Raw genomic sequence first — 25,561 nt, forward strand, 5'->3', positions numbered from 1 at the left:
ACCCATAAGAAAGCATATCACACTACATCGTATAAACATAAGCAGCTATTTGTAATCTGGAGATATTTTCGGCTGTGAAACCATTTCCCAGAACATACATAACAAATCACAAGCCAAGTTAAATAATACAGTTTCTGAAGCCTTGTAAAAATATCAATGTGTAAATATATAGGAATGGCAAATATGTCAAAATTGAAAAGATAAATTCTATGCATGAAAATGATGAGCAAGTATGAACCAAACAAACATAGGAGCGGTTGATAATTCTGAATATCCAGGGATATCATTAGATCTATAATATTAGCGGGACTCTTCTTTTTAAATGACTGCATTCTTGGACTTAGACCAAATACACTTTTAAAACTGTCCTTGCAAGAGCGTTGCAATATCACACTATTAGGTTAATACATTTTCTACTGGCAAATGGAACAAGCTGATGCATTTACTCCGTTGTGTAGAAAAGCCTCTTTGTTTGGAAGAATGAGTGCACCTGTTTGCCGATGTCAATGCATTACACTAATGAGAGAGAAGCCATAACTCACTTTCTCTGTTATTCATGGCTTCCTCACTAGTGACTTTTGAATCCATAAAGGTAACATTTGCTGATGAACCGCTGCTGATTCAGGCAACTCAAGTTTCCAAACAATCTCATCTATTTCACACTTTGTATTGACTACTCGATTCCATTAGATAGTCATAAGACAATCAACCGTTAACTGTAAGCAATTTTGAAAGGAAAACAAAGCCTTGACAATAATTCTATCATCATCTGCATTCATTTTCTCAGTTCCGATCGCTGGTACATCACATTATGTGGACAAACTGCAATGTCGATGCTAAGTATGATATTGGAATCAATTGCATAAGTCAAAGAGCAAAAAACAAGGATACTGGACAATCACTGGTTTAAAAAGTTGTCAAAAATTTCTAATCAGGATGATCCTCGCTGTCGGTGGGGAGGAAATTCTTCCAAGTTAGGCAAAGAGCATCATTGTTGGCTAGTGACATTTACAGATCATGCTGCAGACAGTAAAAAAAATTTACAAGGCATGCTCTATGAAGATTAACAATAAAAGTTGTATCATTTATCATTGGTCTTCTTCTTCATTGACTTTGGGCAATTATCATTACAATTGCTTGGACCCTAGCAAATTATAATGATAAATGGCCCGTGTAAATGGGTCTTAAATAGCTTGACTTGGATTAGAAAAAAAGGTCTGCTTTTCATCCAAGAACAGTGCCACTCTTGACAATGAGCTGTGTCTGGAATTGCAACTCACCCCGTATTGAAGTGAATGGGTTTGAGCTGTAATACCAGAAACAGCCCCATGCACGAGAGCGGCGCTGTTGCTGGAAGAAAGCAGCCATGTTTTTTGTTTTTTTTTTATCTCATACAACCTACCTTTAAGTTTTGTTTGACAGCCCTATAGGACTAGACAAGATATTTCTCATCTATAAAGCCCTCTAATTTGGTTAAAAATGATTCAGAGCAAATCATTATCTTCATCATAATACAAACCTGGATTTGATCTCAATATATAATGGAGGATATGCCCACTTTAAGTGATGGTTAAATGAGATTATTTGGTAAATGTGCTCCTTTTGTTTTCTGGGCGATTCTAAATCAGTTCTGTACATACCTGTGGATGAAATAAGAATCCAGGGGAAGGTCTTAAATATTTCTCTTTGAGAACCTCAAGTGGATCCATTAGTTTTCTCTTTTCTACCCTGCAATTGTCGATATTCAGGTTATCATCAGTCATTCTGACAAATACAGAACAAATGTCAGATCAGAAAAGAAAAAATTATTTTTTTGCATAACATTTATTTCAATATTGCATATTATAGGCTTTACATATATTATTGACGATCTACCAAAAAATAAATGATGGCTGAACTCACAAATAACTTTGATATAAAAGTAGCATGAGTTTCACTAATAGCGGATGGCGGTGAATGACATTGAGATGGTATTGGCTGGAGCATTATCACTTTCACCACACATTCAAAGGTTGAGCAGGGACATATTATATGGAAAAAAAATAGGCCTAGGATATTGATCTATTGAGCATACTAAAAACAGAATATTGATTTCTCCTATTCAGAATTTTAATTCCTATCAATATGTGCTTGCCATTTAAGTTGCCAGACTAGTCAAGTGTCTCAAAGGGGTCAGAAACCCCAGTCACTACTTGTGATGACCAAACTGCTGAAACTTGATAAACTCTTATTTCTCACAAAACGTAACCTACGTGGACACAGTCCTTTCTGATGTATTGTGTGTAAATTACAGTATGAAAAGGATACCTGTAGATAGGATCCATGAAGAAAGGCGCAGGTCTGGCATGCTGCAAACAGTGTTCAGATTGTTTTGTTTGTTCGGCTTCTCCATCTTTGTTTTCTCCAAATATATGGTTCTTTCTGGGCTGCTCTGCCTGTTTTGTTGGAGCAGCTCGACTTCTGCTTCCCATACTCAAGTCCAAAGGTTGGTCAGGACCAGAAGATGCTGAAGTCAGTGGCTTTGAGGGCACATTTGATACAACCTTTTCTTCCTTACGCTTTGTGGTAAGATCAAAAGGAGACTCTAAATTCCCCTTTGGAGTTTTCTTTATTTCTTTTGGGGACTCAGGCTCTACTTTTGGAAGTGCAGGTCTTATATTTCTATCAGGAAACGGATACATCGACTGAGAAAATGCTGGGAAAAACGGAAGAGGAAACATAGAGGGGTACGGTAAAGATCCACCTTTTTTGTCTGGCAGACCTACAAGTCCTGTTGAACCAAAGTACTTTTCAGCAATGGAAGCAATTGCCTTTATGGAATCATTAACAGCCCCTGAAACAGCAGTCTGTTCCTCCAAGCACGGAGAGAAAAGTGAGTGATTGTTAAATTCGCGTTTACTGTTTAATGCAGCAAGATTCTGCAATGGGCTTACTTTCTCTTTATATATTTTACCATTTTCCTTACATTTTTCTTTATCGCTCTCAATGTCACTTTCAAGATCAGAGCCAGAAGTTGTCTCTAAGTCACTACCACTTGGTGTGCTGACATCATCAAGGTCACTGCTCTCTGACTGGTCACTCATTTTGTCATGAGGCCTTAGGTCGGAATTATGTTCTCCTATAAAATCCATGGATTTACTTTCACCCATAGATTGGTGTTTATTCAGTGCTTTCAAAATGTCCTGTGTTGCTGGTAAGATCTGTGGTCGATTCAAATGGGAACTCTTGTTTGTATGTTCAATACTTGGAAGTCCTTTCAGATGAGAACTGGCAGGCATTAACGGAGGTCTATATAAACTTGAGGGAAACAGACCTGGAAAACTAAAAGAGAATCCAGGTGCCGTTGGGAAAGTAAGACCATGCCGGCTAGCACCAAAGTAGTCTGCCAGTCCTGTGCCTGCATGATTCATGCTCATTATCGAAGCTTTGTCCAAGCACGGAGTCCCAGGAAGTGAAATTCCTTGACCAAATAATCCACTAGCAGCAAAGTGATTCTTCCCCTCACAAAATCTCCTGTGCTTATTAAGTGATGATGTAGTGCTGAACATTTGCCCACAGTCCTTGCATTTGATCTGAGTTCTACAGTCTGCATGCATGCGCTTATGTCGACAGAGGTTTGAAAACTGTGTATAAGACTTATGGCAGACTTCACCTGTGTGGAAAAAGATAATATCTTATATGTTACATGCAATTAGCGTAAATTACTGATTATAAAATGTCATTCTAACAATGAAGGTATAAACGCGTCTAAATCTTGATCTTAATTATTCAACTTTAACATGTCTACCACCAATGTACAGTAAGCAGCTAGATAATCATTGTAGGTTTCTTGGGTAATACTTGTGAATGAGGAAATGATCTTAGGCTTCGTTCACATCTGCGTTAGGTTCCCGTTCTGACGTTCCGTCGGAGGTTTCCGTCAGAACGGGACCCTGAACAGACACAAACTGACAGAAACGGAAATAGGAGTTTTCCGTTTCCATCACCATTGATTTCAATGGTGACGGATCCTGTGCCCGAGGATCCTGTGCCCGAGGTTTCAGTTTCTGTCTGTTGTGCACCGGACCCATAGTTTTGCCGGAAGCAATAGCATAGTTGACTACGCTATAGCTTCCGGCAAAACTACGGGTCCGATGCACAACAGACACAAACAGAAACCACGGGCACCGGATCCGTCACCATTGAAATCAATGGTTAAGGAAACGGAAACCTCTGGTTTCCGTCGGTGTCAGTTTGTGTCTGTTCAGGGTCCCGTTCTGTCGGAAATCTCCGACGGAATGTCAGAACGGGACCCCAACGCAGATGTGAATGAAGCCTTAACGATATACTTTAGATTCTATTGCTGACATGTATGACATTACTGTAGTAATACTGCACACAAATCTAATAATTAGGACCATTTATACTGAACAAGCAGAGTTTCGAACATCTGGAAAGCAACATGCTAAGAAATGGCAGTCATATTATGGTTCATAGACATCAGGCTTACAAAGCATTTAGCGACAATATTCCCAATGGCACATTTATTCTGAGACCTTATAATATAATAAAGTTATAAATATTTGTTTGTTCTGGCACTTGAAATTTATATGAAATGCAGAAAGTTTGGTGAGCAGAAAAATAGTTAAACGATGGATTTGATAGTCATTTGCAGATGATATTGTTGGGTGTCACTAACACACAATTCTTTTTGTACCTGCAAAGGATGTATTATAAATCCTAATTTTCTCATCATTCTCACATCAAAGACATACAAGTATAAACACTGAGAATTCCGAGCCATTTGCAACAATCCTTTCGCAGGGCTAGAGACAGGCTGCCCAAACTGACAATAGCTCTATTTTAAGCAGGAGAAGGAAACCACATTGAATGTATCTCATCCTGCATTGTTGGTTCCCATGAACTGTAATCACGTCCCTGACTTCCACTCACACCAGTGCTAACCTTCCAGCACTTGGAAAACCCTTGTCCTTGACAATCCAGAACACTTGCTGTCATCTTCCAAATATTTACCCTGGCATCACCTCTCAATATAAATAAACAAAGTATCACAATAAGAGTTACAGCAACATGTGACTTTCTAATCTAGCTGTATCATAAATATAATGGTAAACTTTAAAATTCAAGCTGGAAATTATAATAAATAATAATAATAATAATAATAATAATAATAGTTACAAGTTGTATTTGTCAGTGCTGGTGTTATGATTTTCTGTGCAAAAAACCTTTTTGAAAACATATAAAGAATTGCTATAAATATTTACAATCATGCAATCCCAAGACATCTTTTTATGGGAACAATGACGTCTATTATAATGATGGGCAACTAAATTTTCATTGCAAAAAAATGACTAAATAAACAACAGTCAACACTTAGTCATAAATTTAATTCATTATGGCCACATAAAAAAAAAAAAAAATTCGGACCACCTTCATTTGCAAATGATCACTTCTTAGAAGTCTATTTTGCAACATTGACTAATGACGCAATACAAGAAAAAGCCTTAATGGTCACTTGCTAATGATAGAACAGTAAAAATGCTATTATTCTAATTAACAAGATTAAATCCATTGATAGCACTGGGACAAGCAATGCATTATATTACCCTGCGCTGAATGGCCTCACACATTGAACAAGGGAGTTTCTGCATTAATGTGGCCCTTGAGCAGGTTTGAGAAAACAAAACGTCTTTCTGCTGTAATACTCTGTACTTGATATCTGGCTTTAAGTAAACCAGATGGACTAATAGCTTCCATACAGTACACTTCAACAACAAAAGACACCGTTCTTCTACCACGGTACCTAAAATTCAAATGCTCACAGAGAATATATAAGGGTACATCCTTTACCATCTTTCATCACTTTACAACAAATCCTACAATTTACAAAACAACCAGCCCCAATGAGAATTATCCTATCAACATCTAGCGTGGTCAATTTGTAATTTCTGGGAAGACTGGAACAAGATAGCAGTCAGAATTGCATATTTTCTGCTTATTAAACACATTAAGCAGTGTACTGAATATGCTGGACCAATTATAGCATGTGGTTTCTATTTGGAGGACCTGAACAGTTTGTGACGGCAGTGAGTAATTACCTTTGTGTTGGTGAGCTTTCCCTCAAGTTTGAGCAGAATAGTGTAATAAGAGACAGTTGCCATAAACAGACTGGTGTGCTGTACTCTGTGTGTGGCCTGTATCTGGACACAGATAGCAATTTTACATGTAAAATACTTTTTGGGGCAAGGATACTCCCAAATTGTGTAATTACAGGGGTAATGCTCAAAATTGTGTGCCTATTAGTTGCATCCTGTAATATAGTAACTGATTTGAGAATATGCCTAGACTTTAAAGACTGTGTACAGTCAAGCTGGATCTGTTCTATCCTTCACCTTTACAACTAACCTAAATAGTATGTACATGTTTAGTAGCAGTTTATATATAGATATATTCTATATACAAAGCTCAAGAACTTTGTAAATACATTACTATTTTGCATTGTTACACCCTGTATTATAATCCAGAGCTGCATTCACAGATCTGCTGGTCGTCATTGGAAACAGTCAACAACCATGTCGTCAGACACATCCTTAAAGAGAAAAAAAGTACTCACCTCTTAAATTCCCCAGCATTCTAGTGCTGATGCTCCGGTGGTCTCCTCGCCAGACTTTGTTTACAATCCAATCACTGACTTCCAATCACTGGCTGCAGCAGTGATGCCACTAAGTGCCTCATGTGACCGCTAAGGCCAGCGATTGGTGGGAGCCCACCAGAGCATCAGTGCTGGAGTGTCAGGAGATTTAACAGGTTATATAGTTGATGAGGTTGAAAAAAAGAATTGGTTCTTTCAAGACCGACCTATTATTCTAAAATGTTGAGCCAGAGGAAGACAAAAACCCTATTAGGCAGATGCCAATTGCCCCATATTAAGAAAAATAAAATCCTTCCTGACTACAAATATTGCAAATAAATCCTTGGATCAACTGCAGAAATCTAGTACTCATAACTTATAATATATCTTTCAAGAAATGCATCCAGGCTCTTCTTGAATTAGTTTAATGAATCATTTATCACACCATCGTGTGACAGAGAGTTTCAGAGTCTCACTTCCTTATGGTAAAGTATACCCATCTATGATGATGGGGAAACCTCTTTTCCTCTAGACGTGGGGGTGATGTCCCCTTGTCATAGTAATAGGCCTAGATCTTTGTACTGCCCATATACATACTATAATGCAGTGGGCCAGTTTGTTTTTCCTACATCAGATTACTGTATAGCCTTGGTAGGCGACCAGTAGATCGAGATCTGGTAATCTTTAACTGGTCCTGAGTAGATCATTGGTGTCTTAATTCAACAATGTGGGAACTTCAATCCACAAGTTTTTGAGTAAAGCAGCAATACTTGTTATCATCATAGTCCACAGGAAATCTCTGTTTCTATTTGTTATCATTCTAAATGATACATTCTTTCCCCTAAATAATGCTGTGTTTCTGCTCGATTTTTTTGGGGGAAAACATTTGCAGACTTACAATGTGATAGGAACATGTATGATTGTAAGCAATAAAAATGATCATGTGAAAATAGCAACCCATATAAATATAGTGCATGTAACAGGATCGATTCTTTTGTGTGTGAAAACAGTATATTTATATCACAGGAGATCTTAGGAACCTTCTGTATCATTAAGCTTGACTACCCCTGATGTATAGCGTCTGGACAATATTTGCATTTTAGGTGTAGACATTAGCCCGGCAAGGAATGCTGGGTGATTACAGCTCTGAAACCTGGAGAATTGTGAATGCAGTTCTGGACTATAATACTGGAGGTGACTCAGGATCAGTACCAGATAAATAACATAATGTAGTTACAAAGACATTCAATTCCGTATGTAGATTATTTCTATATGTAGAATGTAAAATGACGTTTCACCTAAAGAGTACCTCCAATTTTTGAAAACTTATGACCCACCCTAGAGACATGTCAGAAGTTTACACTATTTGAGCTCCATGAGCTGGGACGGCCACTGATCGCTAGAATGAACGTCTCTTTAAATATTAGCTCAGAGATCTCAGAATTTCCAAAGATCTCTGAGCTCATGTTGAGGTGGTGCCCATAGATTTTAATACTTATGGAATGTGCATGTAAATGGTAGCGATTCTGTCTTACTGATTTTCCACAATGAAAACTTCTGACATGGCTCTAGGAGATGTCAAAAGTCTTCAAAATCTGAAGGCATGGGAATACCTTAAACTTAGATTGGGTTTTATGAGTAGTGAGATTTTAGTGATAATTTTGAAGGTCATAATAATTTGTGCTGTGTATAGGAAAAAAATTTATTTTATGGACGCCAAAAATTTGTGAAACAATTTCACTTTAATACAGCACTTTATTTATTCATATTTTATAATATGTGTCTGTTAAATGAGCAGAAATGTATTTGCTGCTCTATTAAATGAGCACAAATAACTCCTGTACAATAACTGTTTAGACTTCTGCGGAGTGTTGAAAGCTGTTCCTACAGGATGCTCCTTTGAACATTTCCATCATTTATGTCTAATTTGTTGATGTTTGGTTATCAAAAACAAAAATGTTAATAAAATAAAAAACCAAAACATTGGAAGAAAGAAACAAAGAAAAGTAAAACAATGTTACTCACATACAAAGGGCTTGACACTGCTGTGAATGTGCTTGTGTTGCTTAAGACCTGATGAGGTTGCAAATGTTTTGCCACACTCAGAACAAGCGTGGGCTCGAGCTCCTACATGCTGGGAGCGAATGTGCCTTTGGAGGTTGCTAGGATCCGTGAAAACCTGCTAGGAAATTAGAACACATTAGTCGATACATGTAAGTATTAAAAAATGGACAGTTGGTTTTGGGATTAATACATAATGATGATCTCATTGATTTAATTTATAAATAGGAACATGTTTTGGAAGAATTGTAAAATATCCATAAAAGGAAACTTTTTATAGTATTTATTTTTTTTTTTAAAAAAGATGGAGAATAAAAAATTCCAATTCTGTATAATCAGTGTAACAAAAGCCTTACAACGTTATTTTGTCACACTATTCTTTAGGCTATCATGCAGTCTTATGGCTTCTGAGTCACAGCATTCTCCAAATCCCAATACTACATCTGTCGCCTGTAGAATCCTTAGTGTAGCATATGGACTCAGCACTGTTACAGGAGTTCTCAGAGCAAAAATTTAAATGTGGCTCCTTGGGTGAAGATTATTGCCACCATCACCATCCGTGTGGTAATATTGGGACCCTTGGATCTGTTGATCTTTCCCTTGTTTGCCAACGTTGCTACACCTGAAGGAACCAGGAACGCTAAGCAGATTATACCTACCTTGAAGAAGGAGAATAAGGTCAACCTCAGCTGAGGTTACCTTTATCTGTCTGGTTTGTCTGATAGAAAATTTAACATTTTAAGTTCTAAGTCAAGTCTGTCCAGAATATATTACATATATAGTGAGTACGATGCACAAGAACACATTGACAATTATAGCAAAATATATAGCAAAACATAAAATACAATCTAATCAATATCCTTGTGTAGAATTATTGATTCTGCATCTTATTATGGTAAACATCTTAAAGAGAGTATCATTTAAAGGACACTGCATCAAAGTAAAATAATGCACACATAACAATTCAGATCTGCTTCACTGATTAAAATAATAAGACCACACAAGAATTGTTTTACTCTGTGAGTAACTGCTCTTGAACATTCGTTCAGACCTTGTACAGATAAAGTTTTGCACCTACTCATATTCCATTGGGATGTCCAACTCTGTTCAGTTTTCACAGATGCCAAAGAAGCCCAAATAACATGGTTTAAAATAATTAAAAATAATAATAATTTTTTTATATATATATATCTTGCAATTTCTAAGATTGTATATTGTAATGTTACCAGAAAAATACCCTCCCCATTTCTCACATGTCCCACCCCATTTTGGCATTGACCCAATATACCTCTCTATAGTTTGCCTAATTGCCCCAGACTATAGTGTATTTGCAATGACCAAACACAAATTCACATTACCTTGGAACAGTTTTCACACTCATAGTGCTTTCCAGTATCATGTGACATTTGATGGCGGATTAAGTTAGACTTCCAGTTAAAGGCTTTAGGGCACTGATCACATTTATATTCTCGCTCCTCTGTGTGAGACTGTAAGTGCTTGTCCAGGCTGAAAAAGAAATGCAGACATATAAATATAAAAGGCTGACCCATTCTGAGCATGTTGTAAAAGCATTACATCATGGATAGGAGATAAGAAAAGCACGCTGAATGTTTTTATAGGTGCAAGAGTACCAGACTTACTCAGCCTTACACACATGCATAGCAAAATGATCTCCTATGTGATTATATATGGTGTAAGAATCATATGCGAGGCATCTATACCACCAGTCAGCTGTGGCATATGGTTCAATTCATCATCTGGATCTCATAGCTCAGTCCAAAAATGGAAATCAGAGTGCTGTAATTTTCCTTGCCTTGTCATTCATATCTAAAGGCAGCAAAAGACATGCATACAATTTGCCTAATCTGAATGATAATGAGTGGTGGAGTGATATACCAGATTGGTTCTCTCCAAGGAAGATCTATTTCGCGGACCAGGCAAGTTATCAGACTTGCTCGTTCCTTGGGGAAATTGCTCCAGTAAAAGCAAAATATCTTTACATGTCTGTGTTTTAAAGATGAACATGGTCTGTTAATGGCCGAATCTTTGTGTCTATGTCTAAGTGTGGGTAGAATTTTCGAACATCACAGCTGACCTTTGTATGTCTGGAAACACCTGATCACATTCTTTACACTCATGAGAGTGTTGCATCTCAATGAGGTCATTGTCATCATCCAGATTTTGCTTAAAGTTGTTCTCAACCATTGAAAACGCTGAGTGGGGTGAACCACAGGGAAACTTCTGGTGGTCGTTCAATTCGGCATTGGATTCAAACAATTGATCACACTCCTCACAGCGATACTGACACTCCTCTGTTTAATAAAGCAAGAAGATATTGCAAGTTCATATAATATGACACAAAACAGCAAATTCAACCATATAAAATAAACCAAAATGACCAAAAGGTAAAGAGAAAAAAATGTGCCTCCTGCATTGAAGAATTTATTCTATGACTTAACAAAACTGCTTTCAGCCTCCTGGTCACACCATGTGGGCATTAGACAATGGGGAATAGTATGGAGCTTACCATGGATGTCAGGAGCCATTGTTACATGAGTATAATCTTCACTCTTCATGAACAATAAGAGCTCTTCGCCTGGCTCAATGTCAGCTACAACTCTGTAGAATATCTATAAAAAGAGAGAGTGTATAATCAGTACTGGTGCTAAAGCCCGCATGTCATTATGTGTGTGCTCAATGCCTAAGAAAATGTTTACCTTTCAAATGGGACCATAACTAACTATACTATGCCGTAAAAGGTGATTAGCCAATCTCACTCCCCGCTGAGTTACACTTCCTAAATACAGAAAACATGGCAAGACAATCCAAAGCATGAGAAATAAATTAAAACCGATTGTGAGCCCCAAAGAAAAGGAAAAATAAGACTTGTATCACTGGGTATAGAAAAGTTTCCGCATTTCAAATAATGTCAGGACAGGATTTACATTTTATGTGTCCCTAGGCCGGTACATGTACTCCACCCCCCACAGTGTCTTCCACTCAACATTAACGTTTTTCCTATTGCTAAAGCATATTATGTCCCATGTATGCAGAAGAAATGATAACTTTATCATTGAGCCCATTCATATGTTTTCTAATATGTACAATAGTAACAACCATGAATGGGACGAGGGGTAGGCGGTATAGGCGGCCATATAGGGCGCCATTGATGGGGGTGTGTCATTTATTGATTAAAAAACAAAACAATGTTCTGCCTTTAATTTATTTTTTTGTACAGCCAGTTGGACCATGCTTGAGATGTTGATAATGCTGTAAGTAAGGGGGTACGATGAACACTTCTTTTTAGTCTGACTAGGCTATCATGCCAAATTTAAGGGATCATGGGGTGGGCATATTAAACATGCTTGATTTTGGAGTTTGTCCCGACACTGTTATTAACATACAAACTAAGAGTAGGTATATGTAACAACATTGGTGAATACTGGGCAAAGAGAAGGTGGAGATATTGCCCCTAGCAATTAATATGATTAAATCTTCTATTTCAGTTTAGAAAAATAACTAAAGTCATTTTATTGGTGCTAGCGTCTCCCTAACCATTCTGCTGCCAAAAAGATGAAACAACCAGGTCCAGTGTCTCCCCTGCATTTCCGCTGCCTTAAGAACGAGACAACAAGGCCCATTGGCCCTCCTGCATCCTGAGGCCTTAGGGATGACACAAGAGGAACCAGGGAATCTCCTTCCTTAAAGATGAGACCCAAAGCTTCCCCTACCTTTCTACTGCCTCAGGAAGGAGACAAGAGGACCCAGTGTCTCCCCTGCCCAAGGGATAAATCACCAAGGCCCAGTGTTTCCTAAACCTTGCTACTGCCCTACATATATATATATATATATGCTAATAAATCATTTCAACACATTCAAGTAAAATCTACAGCACACTAACCCATAGTGCCATAATAATCTTATATTTCATAGACGGAAAGACATATCTGGGTTTAACTTTCCAGCTTTATTTCACAAACTTACTAAACACATATTCATTTCAAAGTCTTGTTACAAATTACTATACATTTTGTTTTTTGAAATTGACTTCCGACGGCACAGTTGTAGTTTGCTCACAATTCCAGTAGATGGCTCTAAAAGCTAGCTATGCATTGCCGTTCATGAATGAACCATGATAAAGTTATTCTACAACCAGAAAGATGGACGGATTGCAGGACTTTTGTAATGAAAACTACAATTCTGATTCCAGATTTACACAGTGGTTTATAATGACACTTCTACAGGTCTGCACTGGTGTAAGCAATGTAAAAAAATATTTTCTTTACCATTTAGGATAAATTACATTTTCTAATATTATAATCCCTCATATCCTTTATTTACTATGCAGCATATTGATGGTAACTATTTGTAACTGTGCTGCTTAATATTGAAGAAATATTATTTCAAATAATGTACAGAATACCATAAATACCAGTACTAAATTAAAGATAACACAATTGAAAATGTTATAGTATTTTATTACTATTATTATTATTATTATTATTATTATTATTTGTATGTAATACAAATAAAATGTGTCATGTTTTCTTTCCAAAAAAACAGGGTCATGATTCACAAATCTGCCTCAGTCTGCACAGCAAAGTTAGTATTTTTAGATATTAATAGCATCCCTTCTGTATATTTGGCATCTTTTTACATAGATATTGTTTGGAATTTGGTAGTAAATCTTGCATCTTATGGTCTTTTGAATCTATAATAAAAGGACGAGTCCTTTTATTTTAACAAAACCAAATTCTAATGAATGTCAATGAGAAGAAGGTTCACACTGGAAGCGTACTTCCCTTTAGGAACAATGAACTTCTCTCAGCACTTAGCATCACCTCTTTTGGCAGCTTTCACAGGTTCAGCTTATTGGCTTCCTTTCCAGCAGCATGTTGACATTTGAATTGTGACATATTAGAACTTTGCATTTGCTTCTCGGAAACAGGCAGGTTCAGAAGACAATACTCCCCAAGACAGTTAAGTTTTGCAATTCTCCCTTTCCCTGTGATTGTAAACATGATCGTCTCAAGTACTTTTTAACCGCTATTAAAGAAAAGCTTTGACTCCTGGTGATACTTTCATGGTGGCTATTGCAATAAAAGTACACATAGACATGTAGCATGGTTGAGTTTGTAGCCACAACTCAACCTGATATAATAATTTGTTATCTGAGATTTTTTTCCTACTTCAGAAGGTAAATCCATTTCATTATCTTAACTCAGATTTATCACTAAAGAGGAGAGGATCTTTAAAAATTCTCCATTGTTTCTCCAAAACAGGAATCCTTCCGATTTGCTGTGACTCCTAAACCTGGAGAATCAAGAGTTATGATACATAAATAAGGGAGCCCCAAAAGGCCAAATACCAGATACCGATCTATACATACAGTATGTGCATGTGTTACATTTCATCCTATGATCTATCACCAGAGGGGTTAAGTTGACTGGAGAACCCTCACATGTATGATGCTGGACAAGGATAATTATACATCTTTAACCTGTTTACCTAATATTTAATTAAATTCATTTAAATACATTTTTTATGAACTTTCTTCTGTAGGATTTTGTTATAACTTTAAATGTATAAAATAACAACAATAATAATAATAATAATAATAATAATAATAATAATAATAATAATAATAGCAAAGACTTGCTTGGAATATTTCAAGCAATTTAAAATCTTTGTAATGTTGACTCTTCAAAAATATAACAGATCTGGCAACACATTGATCAAAATATTACTCTGCAAATTCGTAGCAATGTATCCAGAGTACAGTATAAGGCTAAGTTCACACTAGCGCTAGTATACGTTTACCTCTCTTCTGTCAGAGGAAGAGAAGATCGAAAGATTAAACAGAAAGCAACGGTTCAGTTAGAATTACCATTGATTTCAATGGTAATTCTTTGGTTTCAGTTGCTTTCCATTTGTCTCCGTTTGCAAGGTTTCGATTTTTTTGATGGAAGCAAAAGTGCAGTCTGCAGAACCTTTGTTTCCGTGAAAAAAACCGGAAACCCAGAGTACGGAGACAAACGTAAAGCAACTTAAACAAACAAACTACCATTGAAATCAATGGTAATTCTATCGGAACCGTTGCTTTCCATTTAATCTTTCGATCCTCCCTTCCTCTGACGGAAGAAAGGTAAACGTATAGTAACGCTAGTGTGAACTTAGCCTTGGTACACATAGAGCTCAGATGACGTGAAAAGCAAGCTAACTATAAGTACAGTAAACATGAATGATAAAGCGTTTTCTCATAGATGTAATATGACCTCAAACATGAGTCTCTAGGTTGAAAATGCTTTCAGGTCTTTTCATCAGACATTGTGTGCACCTCATAGTGCCTGAAAATACCTGAGCTGTCTTGACAGCCTGCGTTTAGCCAATAAGGGTGCTTTCACACACTTTTTCCGCACAGTCAATTACCGCTTGCCAGTGTGACATGCATTTTACCGCAGATTGCAATGCGTTTTTTGGCTGCACAACTTCTACAGGTGACTTTCTACTTCCAACACCAGGCATCCACTATATTTTTGAACAGATCACAGATTTCCTATGGTTTCCATTAATCTACAATTAGCACATTCATTAAAATGATCAGGAATTTATCTTGATAAACAGATAGAAGCTGAGCCGTGTGCCCGTGCATGGTATAACCCTTAATCTTGCAAGCTGATAGCTTAACCAGATCTGACTAGAGATACTCGGGTATCTGGCTCCTTATAAAATTGGCTCTGGAATTAGCGTGTATGTATGTGTACTTGAGATAGGGAAATTAGATTGTGAGCCCCTCTGGAGACTGGTCCTGGCATGAATGCCTTCTTTGTGGACAGTGATCGACTACTCTCCAAGCAGAAATTTCGGGTTCCTAACATGTCAAATGATATATGTTAAACAAGACATAAATGAGAAAGAATGGAATTGCCTTGAATTAAAGAATGGGAATGGCCACACCATTCTAGTAAAAAAAATAAAATAACGTATTTGTAACATAATACCATAGATAATAATTTCATAAAATTTTTTTTTATATGAAACAATTTCCTGCAGGACTGCAAAACCCTCTTCTACATCCTATGCCATTTAATACAACGGCCTTTCACAAACACAATTTACATTTTGCAATTAAACAAGTATAAAAATAATTTGGTGGCGGTTGCTGACATGTTATACGGCTGGCACCCCAATGATGTCATAACCAGCTCTCTGCAATGGGAGGGACCAGTAAACTTTAACTTCTGCACGCTGCTGTAATGTTTGTCGGGTGTCATATTCGCCAAGCTGTTTGGAAAAGAAGAAATGCTCTCTTCTAAGACATAAATTAACTGCTGCTCTACAGAAGTGCAAAAGTGTTTAAAAAGCAGCAGTACATGAGTGGTGAACTTCATGCTTCATAAATTATATTCACATAAATACATTTTATACAGCCATTTGCTGCCCTATCACACAAAATATTATTTATTATTTCATGCCGGTAAAATAACCTCTGTGCTGCCAGTAGGAACCTCTCTAGCCATTTCTGTCACCGACTTGTTTTAGGAAGCGACAACTTCACATCTTTTTTTTTTTTCTGTTTTTTTTTTTGTTTTTTTTAAAATAAATATTCAGATTGCGTTCCAAAACATACAACCTAGAAATTTACCGCTTTAGAAATGTGAACTCTCACCTATTAGATTAAATCCCACATTTATACAGCCGCAGACTGAAAGAAAAATCATTACTTAGTAAGGACACTGGAAAGGCCAAAATGATTCCCCTTTGAAATAGGTGACGCAGGTCCTGATGTTCAGTGTTAAATCTTCACTGTCGGCCATGTACAGGTCATTTCATTTAGGATTAATAGACTCTATTTGCCATCTCTAAAAATGACTGAAGTGTGAATTATGAATGGCCTTTGGCCTATTCAGGAAGTTGTAATAATTGAACTAATAAAGGAAAATTTTTCTTCCAGTGTTGCAGCAGACGGCTGCTGGAAGTCTTCTTTGAAGGAAAATGTTGATTTTTTTCATGCTTCAGTGAAAAGCATTGCATGCTCCTTGTACGATACACTATTATTTATGGACCATAAAATAAGCCTGAGAATATGTGCATTGTAAAGCAGACTTAAAGGACAAACCGCAATGATCCTGCAGCCTATGTCACACTATGGGACGCCACAGACTCTGGAACAATACCTACATGCTAGTGCATCCCAGCAGGATTTTATTTGTCCCAGGATACATAGAAATATGCGCTAGTGTTTGCCTTTTTTACCCGGCAATGACATCCAAGATTCCTGTTGTGAAACAGATGACCATTAAGCTTCAGCAACGCCATGCTATATAAAAATAGCTGCATCCCCAAGCAGAGAATTGGCCGCTGTGAAACATTCAGCCTCCACTGGTGAAAGGCTCATGCACTTGTGCAAGGCTGGTGGATAGTAATAGATTATATTATATAGAAGGCAAATGGGCTGTTATACCATATAGCAGATCAGTCATGCCAGTATTTCAGTATGCAAATAGTGCAAATCATGATAGGGCAATGATGCTAAAATGATGATAGATAGATAGATAGATAGATAGATAGATAGATAGATAGATAGATAGATAGATAGATAGATAGATAGATAGATAGATAGATAGATAGATAGATAGATAGAGTGATAAATATTAGATAGATAGATAGATAGATAGATAGATAGATAGATAGATAGATAGACAGACAGACAGACAGACAGACAGACAGACAGACAGATAGATAGATAGATAGATAGATTAGATAGATAGATAGATAGATAGATAGATAGATAGATAGAGGGGGGTGGATAGATAGATAGATAGATAGATAGATAGATAGATAGATAGATAGATAGATAGATAGATAGATAGATAGATAGATAGATAGATAGATAGATAGATAGATAGATAGATAGATAGATAGATAGATAGATAGAGATAGAGTGATAAATAATAGATAGATAGATAGATAGATAGATAGATAGATAGATAGATAGATAGATAGATAGATAGATAGATAGATAGATAGATAGATAGATAGATAGATAGATAGATAGATAGATAGATAGATAGATAGATAGATAGATAGATATATGGATAGATAGATAGATAGATAGATAGATAGATAGATAGATAGATAGATAGATAGATAGATAGATAGATAGATAGATAGATAGATAGATAGATAGATAGATAGATAGATAGATAGATAGATAGGATATTTTTTTCTTATCAAAACCAATAAACACATTTTTAAAACATATCTGAAAATGTTAAAATGGATTTAGATTGAGTGTGCCGTTTATTGTTAATCATGTTTTATGGCTCTATCCGTTTAAAAATAGTTACGTCAGCTTTCTAGAACTACAAGATCAGCAATATATTGTCAGACAATCTGTGCTGGAAGTAGTAGTTCTACAACAGCTGCAGAGCCAGAGTTGGCCAAGTTTGTATAAAATGTATTCCATTGTTGCCATATTACAGTCAGAGTAAATCCCATCTAGAAAGAGAAAACAACTATTACATCAAAGGGCGAGTTGTATATATTAAACGCATATCTTATCAATGAATAGGTATAGGTAGGAGTATATTCTACCAAATATTTCTGCCCACGATCATTGTCTATGCAACATATAGCAAAGACCTGTGTGCAAATAATAGCGTTCCTGTAAGTGAAAAGTTAATAGGCTTTCATAGGGGTCAAACTTTTAGGAAGTTTCAGGATGCTTTATCCATCCAACAACCCTTAGTCTGTGTAGTTAGGAATGAACTATTAAAATCCCCTACAAGTTTTAGCGATTGTAGACAACATTTATATTGTTTTACAAATTCAGAACAGTTTTGGGGGGGTTTAGCTGTGCTAGGTCCCTGATTTATTATACATGTACTGCTCTCTAGATAATTGTAAGGGTTTTAGAGAGTGATCATTGATCTAAAAGGGAAAAAACAGAACCCAGGTCACGGTAGTGTTAACAACTCAGAAATATAAAATGTTAAAAGTGGGAATCAGAAAGGTGAGAGAACCCCGGATTTAATGCAGGGCCCTTGTGATATACTCCACGGTGCGACCTGCAATAAAGGCAGAACAGTTCTGCTCTATGAATGGAGTGGGACAACCATACACACGCACACATGGTGCTACTACGTAGAAAGCAATTTGCGGCAGGTTGAGTTTACAAATAAAGATGTCAGAAGAAGCGGAATGAACATTAAGCAGGGGGTGTTTTACATGGCCTCAATCTTAACAAGACACATAAGAGGAGTGGTTTGCAAGAGACTAAATAATTTCCCAGTCCAATAATTAAAATGGAAATGAGTAGGGAGACTTTTTTTCCAGCTACAATTTGCATAGCGATGTTGGCATGGGCTTTTGTATATAAAGTTTTATTGCACGGGACCCAAGCATGTGCTGCTTCAGAGAGAATAAGCTAATGCCTGTTGACTTTTATTTCACAAACTCAACAGGGCCCAAAATAAAATGTACACAAAGAGGTTTGTGATAGTGCAGAATTTACAGAAACAAACAACAGTAGCTGCATGCCTCTTTTATGTCATAAATGCTGCAGCTGACTAGTGGCATGAAAGGGGTTAAGGTCAAATATCAAACACACAGATGAATTAGTATCCTCGGCATTGTAAACTTTCTACAGTATATAGGAAAGCTTTATAGTAAATCATTCAATTAACGGTTAATCCGGTGACAAATGATTGTATACAACCATTCTGTCTTTCTATTAGATTGCGAGCTCTTGTACTGTAGCTTATTTTTAAAACCATGCTGCTTTGATAATAGCCATTAATATGTTCTCACTCCATGGGAATATATAGAATAAAATAATGGTAAATAATATTGTGTCATTATCATCTGCTTCATAGAACGTCTTCTATAAGAGGTAAAATATTACTTTAAGAGGTAAAATATTTAATTTCTTGGACATGTAAATGTTACATTAATGTACGATATTGCGCAGTATGTTATATTCTCTATACTTCTCTGTTCTGAAAAAAAAATGGAAAGATCAAAATCTGAAATATCCCAGTATGTTAAGATAAAAATCTACTTCTGCCTATAGATACACAATGTATCCATAATTCTACAGTTCAATAATTGTCAATATAAATCTCCAAGTACAGTATATTATTATTATTATTATTATTATTATTATATCTTATTTACTAACTTTGAGAGGTAAATGTATGTTTTTTTTAATGTCATATTTGAATATCAATAAGTCTGCAAAAAAAGACCAACTAAAAATAATTATCATGGCTCCACAGCAAGGAGTTTTACACTCTGGTGTTGTAACAACCTGTGACCACAATTTTACAAGCACATTTGGCATGAAATCCTGTTAGGAGACAAATTACTGCAGTTAATGCTAAGCTTTCAGACACTATGCAATTATGAGGGCCAGAATATTAAGTCATGTATATGCCAGGATGGAACGTTCCATCAACGTTTAGCATCTGTGTCAGGAAAATGATCCTAATTATTTGTTTATTCTACAAACGTAAAGCAGTTTTACTATAGACAATTTGTTTGTAATATTATTATTTTTTTTTTTTTATCCGAAACAAATTAATTTAAATGGGGTTGCTTGGCCTAAGAGGAGAATGTGCGTTTTCTTATAAGTAAATTACATTTTAAAAGGTAAAACGATTAACGTAAGGTTTTATTCTAGCTGTTTCATATACTAGAAATGATAAAGAAATTTTCAAGCTCATATTGCCATTTTGGACCTTGTATTCCACAGATTGTAATATTGGACACACTGACATTTAAAGGGTTAAGCAATAATAATCTGAGCGGTGGACGTGATTGTGGGTGGAAGTAAACCTTTATGTTTCTGCAGAATCCTTTAGCTAGAAGAGAAACTTTGGGGTGTGTATATGTTAAGCTCATACCTCCAGCTGCCCCAAGCCTTAAATCCGTCCTTCAATCAACCCTGTATTTATTAATGTAGGTCCATCCTGAGAATCTGGTTATTTGTAATATGCCTATTCGGTTTCAGGTGGAGTGTAATGTTTGCTTGGGAGTTTCACAGGTGAGTTAAAGTAATTAGTGGTTAACAATTACTGCTGATCAAGTGTCTCCCATCTATACAGTGATATTGAATAATCTCTTACACAATGAGGGTGTTCATTATGTGATGAGTACTGCTTATTCACCAGTTGGCAGATCCTAGTCTTCATGCAAAAGAATAAAAGGTCCTGGAGAACCTCTTAAGAAATCCCTTTCATCCTGCTCCTAAGAGCAGCTTTCTCAGAGTTGAACAGGACCAGGCCAGACCGCCTTAACCTCTCAAGTCCTGGAGAAGACAACAGCAGGGCACCTCGACAATAAATACGTCGCACTGTCTGGAAATCATACCTAATATACAAAGAGCAAGTAGCCAGGCAGAATGGCTGGTCATACTCTAAACACTTCCTCTATAAAAAATATATCCTCTACCATCATACATTAAATGCATACATGAATATATATATATATATATATATATATATATATATATATATATATATATATATATATATATATATTTACTTAAATAATTTAACTAAGTAAAAATATAAAAAAAGACACAGTTTCCCTATATTCGATTTTTAGTAGAATCATAAAACTTACAAAATTGACTTAAAATTTCCAATGTATGTAGAAAATGTTTAAAAATTTTTTTAATAAAAGTATTAAAAAAAATAATATGCAAAGACTGGACAGTTTTTAATATTTATAACCCGAAATTATGGTATTGTTTATCATAAAGATTCAATAGGATTTTCACTAAATAAAAATTAATCTTACAAATATTTTTTCATATAAAATATGGAATAAACCAAAAAAAAAAAAATATTCAATTATATATTCGTTTTTGTTTGTTATTTAAAATGTTGCAGGTCTCTCAATAACTAATACTTAATAAAAAAAAAACATTCAAACTAAAATTTATACTGAAAATTCTCATCTGTTTTACTTTGTTATTCCTGATGGTGACATTAGTAAATGACATAATTCATTGAGTAATATGCATCTTCTACAGACTACTGAGGAGCCACCATCTATCACCTATAGACCATTTTTCTGACTGTATAACTGGTATTAATAAGAAAGAAATAATGGGACATACCTGATCATTTAGCTGATATGGTACTAAATTGTGCTGATGATAATATCCAGCAAATCTGATCAATTTCAGCCAGTTGCCTACATCTGGTTGACTGGCGTCGATGCAGAATTTCACATTACAATGTTCATCCAAGATCTGGAGAGAAAACACATTGGTATTCAGGTTACATGATGTCCTGAATAAATTGCAATTGTAACTTGTATAAACTAAGGGTAATAGACACAGAAAATACTAGGTTTTCATTGAGACTGACTTGCAAGAATTGAAATATTTAATGAATATTTGAGTTTTCTGTGTACTTTAAAATTGCAAGTAACTCACATAAATATATATCTTGATCTTATGGCTGCAGGAAGTTTTATTGTGTGCAGGAATTTGCAAACAAGGCAAAGCATTTGCTGTGAATAGAAGCACAGAATGCAGCTGCCAGTAATTTCTGTATTTCTCCAGCATGGATCACCTTCACTCTATAAAACTCCTCCTGACAAGAAAAAGATCTACTTTTCCCTTTTCTTTAAGACACTATTTGCAGCCCTGAAGGGGTTAAGCCTTGTAATTATCCCAGTCCTAATTTGTAAGCATTCACATCAGATCTCCAGATTTCCTCCCAAGTCATTTTTATTGCTGTTAACAATAAGCCAAATGTCTCCTAGAGGTTTAGAAAGTCTCCTGAATAGCCACATTGCAAATGACAGTGTTATTATCCCCTGTCTTGTAGGCACTTACTCTCTCATCACTATAATTTATTGATATGAATGTAGTCAATGGGATGTATCTTTAAGTAGAGATATTAGAATTAACAATATTGAGGCAAACAATCAGCTGAATAAACAATCTACTTCAGCATTTGCTATTTACACTAAAGACTTCTCTAACTGTACTGGAGCTGGTCATAGCGATCTATCACAGTAGTATTTTGTATTTACACCAAAATCTGTTCTAGATCTATAGGACACTTCTTTATTTTCAGACCACTGCAACATTTATTATTTGTACTAAAGTCTACTCTCCCTGTAAATTAAATCGTTATCGTTTCAGCACACTGTAACATACTCTCCCTATGTACAAAGAGGAGGCTGTCATAGACCGGCATGGTCGGGGCGAACACCCGGCAGCAGTTGCAGGTCATTAACTATATAACGAGTTGAATAGGGGCAAGGCTGGAGCTTGTATGAAGGGCACCGGGCGAATAAACCTCTCGAGTTGAAGCAATTAAAGTCCAGGGTACAATAGCTTCCCCTATACAGCCCTCTCCACCCTCACAAAGCCTGCTTCTCTGTGTCAGTCTATTATAGGGTTAAAAGGGCTGCCATTCAGACTGCACAGAAATCTCAGCTCTGGACACAAGATGCCACATTATGGACCCCAATAAAATAATACAGAAAATGTTACATTGTATCCTGGTGTCCCTGCACGATTGCTGTCCTGCCTCGGGACATCTGCAGGAAAATGCAATTAATCCCTACTTCTATACAAGTCTATGGATCTGTAGGCCCCAGGAATAAAGTTCTGACTCCCAAAACTGAGCTCCCTTCTTTATTGATTTCACCTGTAATTCCTTCAGTAAACATATACATATGTGGTGTGAAACGAGAATACTAAAATAATACATAAATGTAACCTAAAGATGATAGATAGATAGATAGATAGATAGATAGATAGATAGATAGATAGATAGATAGATAGATAGATAGATAGATAGATAGATAGATGATAGATAGATAGACACACACACTTCATTCGTAATTGAGGTACTAGAATAAATTGACTATCTAAGTTATTTTAACGAATCTTCTTATACGCGCGATGTAGTTGTATGATCAAATCGCGCGATTTAATATCAAGTTATAAAATAAAATAAAAATATTTTGCACACTACAAAATATATATAAGTGGTAAGAGAAGTTGTGGCCTGCGGGAGCGTGTTATGAGGAGCTGGGTTAGGATGATGGGTGTTATAATAATTATTGAGTTACCTCCATGAAGAGTGAAGTGTCCGACCACTGTCCTCTCTGTTCTGTAACTAGCAGTGTGTACAGCGGGTGATCTCCCTGAACCTGATCTTCCTCCTGTCTCCCGGGGACTATCACATCACCTGGAGGATTTACTGCTAATACCCTGGATGAATGGCCTCATGCTGAGAAAGTGGCCTGACTGCTATAGCAAAGTGTCCTGCAGACGAGTAGCTGTGTTTACCTTGTGTCATCAGGTAGAGATCATATATAGGAGTCTATGTACATAAGATACATGTGCAATACGAGATATGTGTCGTACAACAGGCGCCGTGCACACCTAGGAGCGGCACAGTCCGCGATCACTGACAGAGGGAGGACACTGTAGCAGCGCCTGCAACTTCAGGGAACTCCAAGTGTAACCACAAGTGCAGAGCACAGCCAAGAGCTAAGCCTCCACATCCCAGCCGGTGCCAGAGGAGTCCTCACTTACCTGAGGAAGAGGAAGCCCCGTGTCCTGCAGGCCAGTAGATCCCAGCCTAGAGAAGTGTCAGCACAGGGCACCGGACACCTCCCTTTTCTCGCACTTTCTTATCAGCCAGACACCAGCAGTCAGCACCGTCCCTGCTGGAGAGTCAGAACCCCCACTGTGTGTCCGGACAGAGATGTAACCGGGTCCTGCTGCAAGTCTGGGTGTTCACAGCTCCAGTGCTGGCTGATAGCTCCTTTGTCTCGGTACTAGAAGGGTGATCACTCCTGTCCTGTGATCTCCCTATAATGCCAGGTCCAACTGCAGAATCCCTGATTGTCCAAGTGACCAGATCTCTCCTGTGTGCCCGGAAACCTTCCTGTAGTTGGCTAGGTGACCCTGAAACTCCCAGTGTCCTGGGATGGTGAGACTCCTTGTAAATATGTCCCAGGATGGAGCTACAAAGCTGCGGATCCCCTTCAGAATGAGATCCTCCCGGGAACCATCCCCTTCCCAAGTCTTCAATGTACACTGTGAAGTTCTCTATGTGACTGGTGAAGTGTCTCTATAAAGAGGATGAGAGCGGCCATCCAGAAAGAGGAGGAGAGGGGTCCACAGCTATCTCACAGCACAGACACTGGCTCCTCTCCCAGGACATTCTTAAAGTGACAGCAGCAGCCTCCTGTAGAAGAAGAGGTCACTAAAAGGTCGCCAAAGACTCCTATAGGACACTGGGATTACAGATGCACCATCCCCTTCAGCATGTCCATTCCATCCAGGCGATCAGCGACCAATGGGGAGATCTGGGGTGGGTGGATTTCATACTTACAGGGAAATCTCGTCTCTTTAGCCTTTGAAGAAGTCTGTTCAGTCTGAAAGCCGCGTCCGATCATTACTAATAGACCATAAAGTGGTCAGTGCAACCTGAGGAGGCTCCTAATATCCCAAATCTAGAGTAATACTAATATTTACATGGAAGGTAAAGGCATCAGGAAGCTGCACGGACTATAGAACATCTTAACGGACAATTAAGTAAAGGAGTTTTCGTTAGAACTTTATAATGTTGCCAATTTAAAGCAGATGCATTGTAATTAAGGGGTTAATTACGGTGAAAAACCAACCAAGAGGAATCACCTGTTTGTTTGTTTGTTTATTTGTTTGTTTTATTTATTTACTGTTAAACTTGCAACATTGTTGCAGATATTTAGACCACTGAAGGAATTTGCAACATTTTTACAAGATCGTTACTTTATATCGGAATGGAAAATAGCAGAGCAAAATGTCCTAATTCACAGGACCTTCTATTTCTTATGGATCACAGG

The 25,561-nt window shown here is 36.9% G+C and overlaps 1 protein-coding gene across 4 annotated transcripts in view; it reads right to left on the bottom strand.

Annotated features, from left to right (window-relative positions):
* Positions 1–25,075, bottom strand: part of MECOM (MDS1 and EVI1 complex locus) — a 44,855-nt gene extending 19,780 nt beyond the window's left edge. The window contains exons 1-8 of one of the 4 annotated variants that reach the window (XM_075861579.1): positions 24,264–25,075; positions 21,819–21,953; positions 11,220–11,322; positions 10,788–11,004; positions 10,051–10,198; positions 8,657–8,810; positions 2,308–3,652; positions 1,641–1,728 (exon numbers count right to left, since the gene is read on the bottom strand). In XM_075861579.1, the coding sequence (XP_075717694.1) occupies positions 1,641–1,728; positions 2,308–3,652; positions 8,657–8,810; positions 10,051–10,198; positions 10,788–11,004; positions 11,220–11,268 (2,001 nt within the window). In that variant the 5' untranslated portion in view covers positions 11,269–11,322; positions 21,819–21,953; positions 24,264–25,075. Of the gene's footprint in view, positions 1–1,640; positions 1,765–2,307; positions 3,653–8,656; positions 8,814–10,050; positions 10,199–10,787; positions 11,005–11,219; positions 11,323–21,818; positions 21,954–24,263 lie in introns of all 4 variants that reach the window. The other 3 variants (XM_075861577.1, XM_075861578.1, XM_075861576.1) reach the window with 3 other exon arrangements.
* Between the last annotated feature and the right edge of the window lie 486 nt (positions 25,076–25,561).

This window comes from Rhinoderma darwinii, chromosome 4 (assembly GCF_050947455.1).
Source record: "Rhinoderma darwinii isolate aRhiDar2 chromosome 4, aRhiDar2.hap1, whole genome shotgun sequence".
In the NCBI taxonomy this organism is placed as follows: domain Eukaryota; kingdom Metazoa; phylum Chordata; class Amphibia; order Anura; family Rhinodermatidae; genus Rhinoderma; species Rhinoderma darwinii.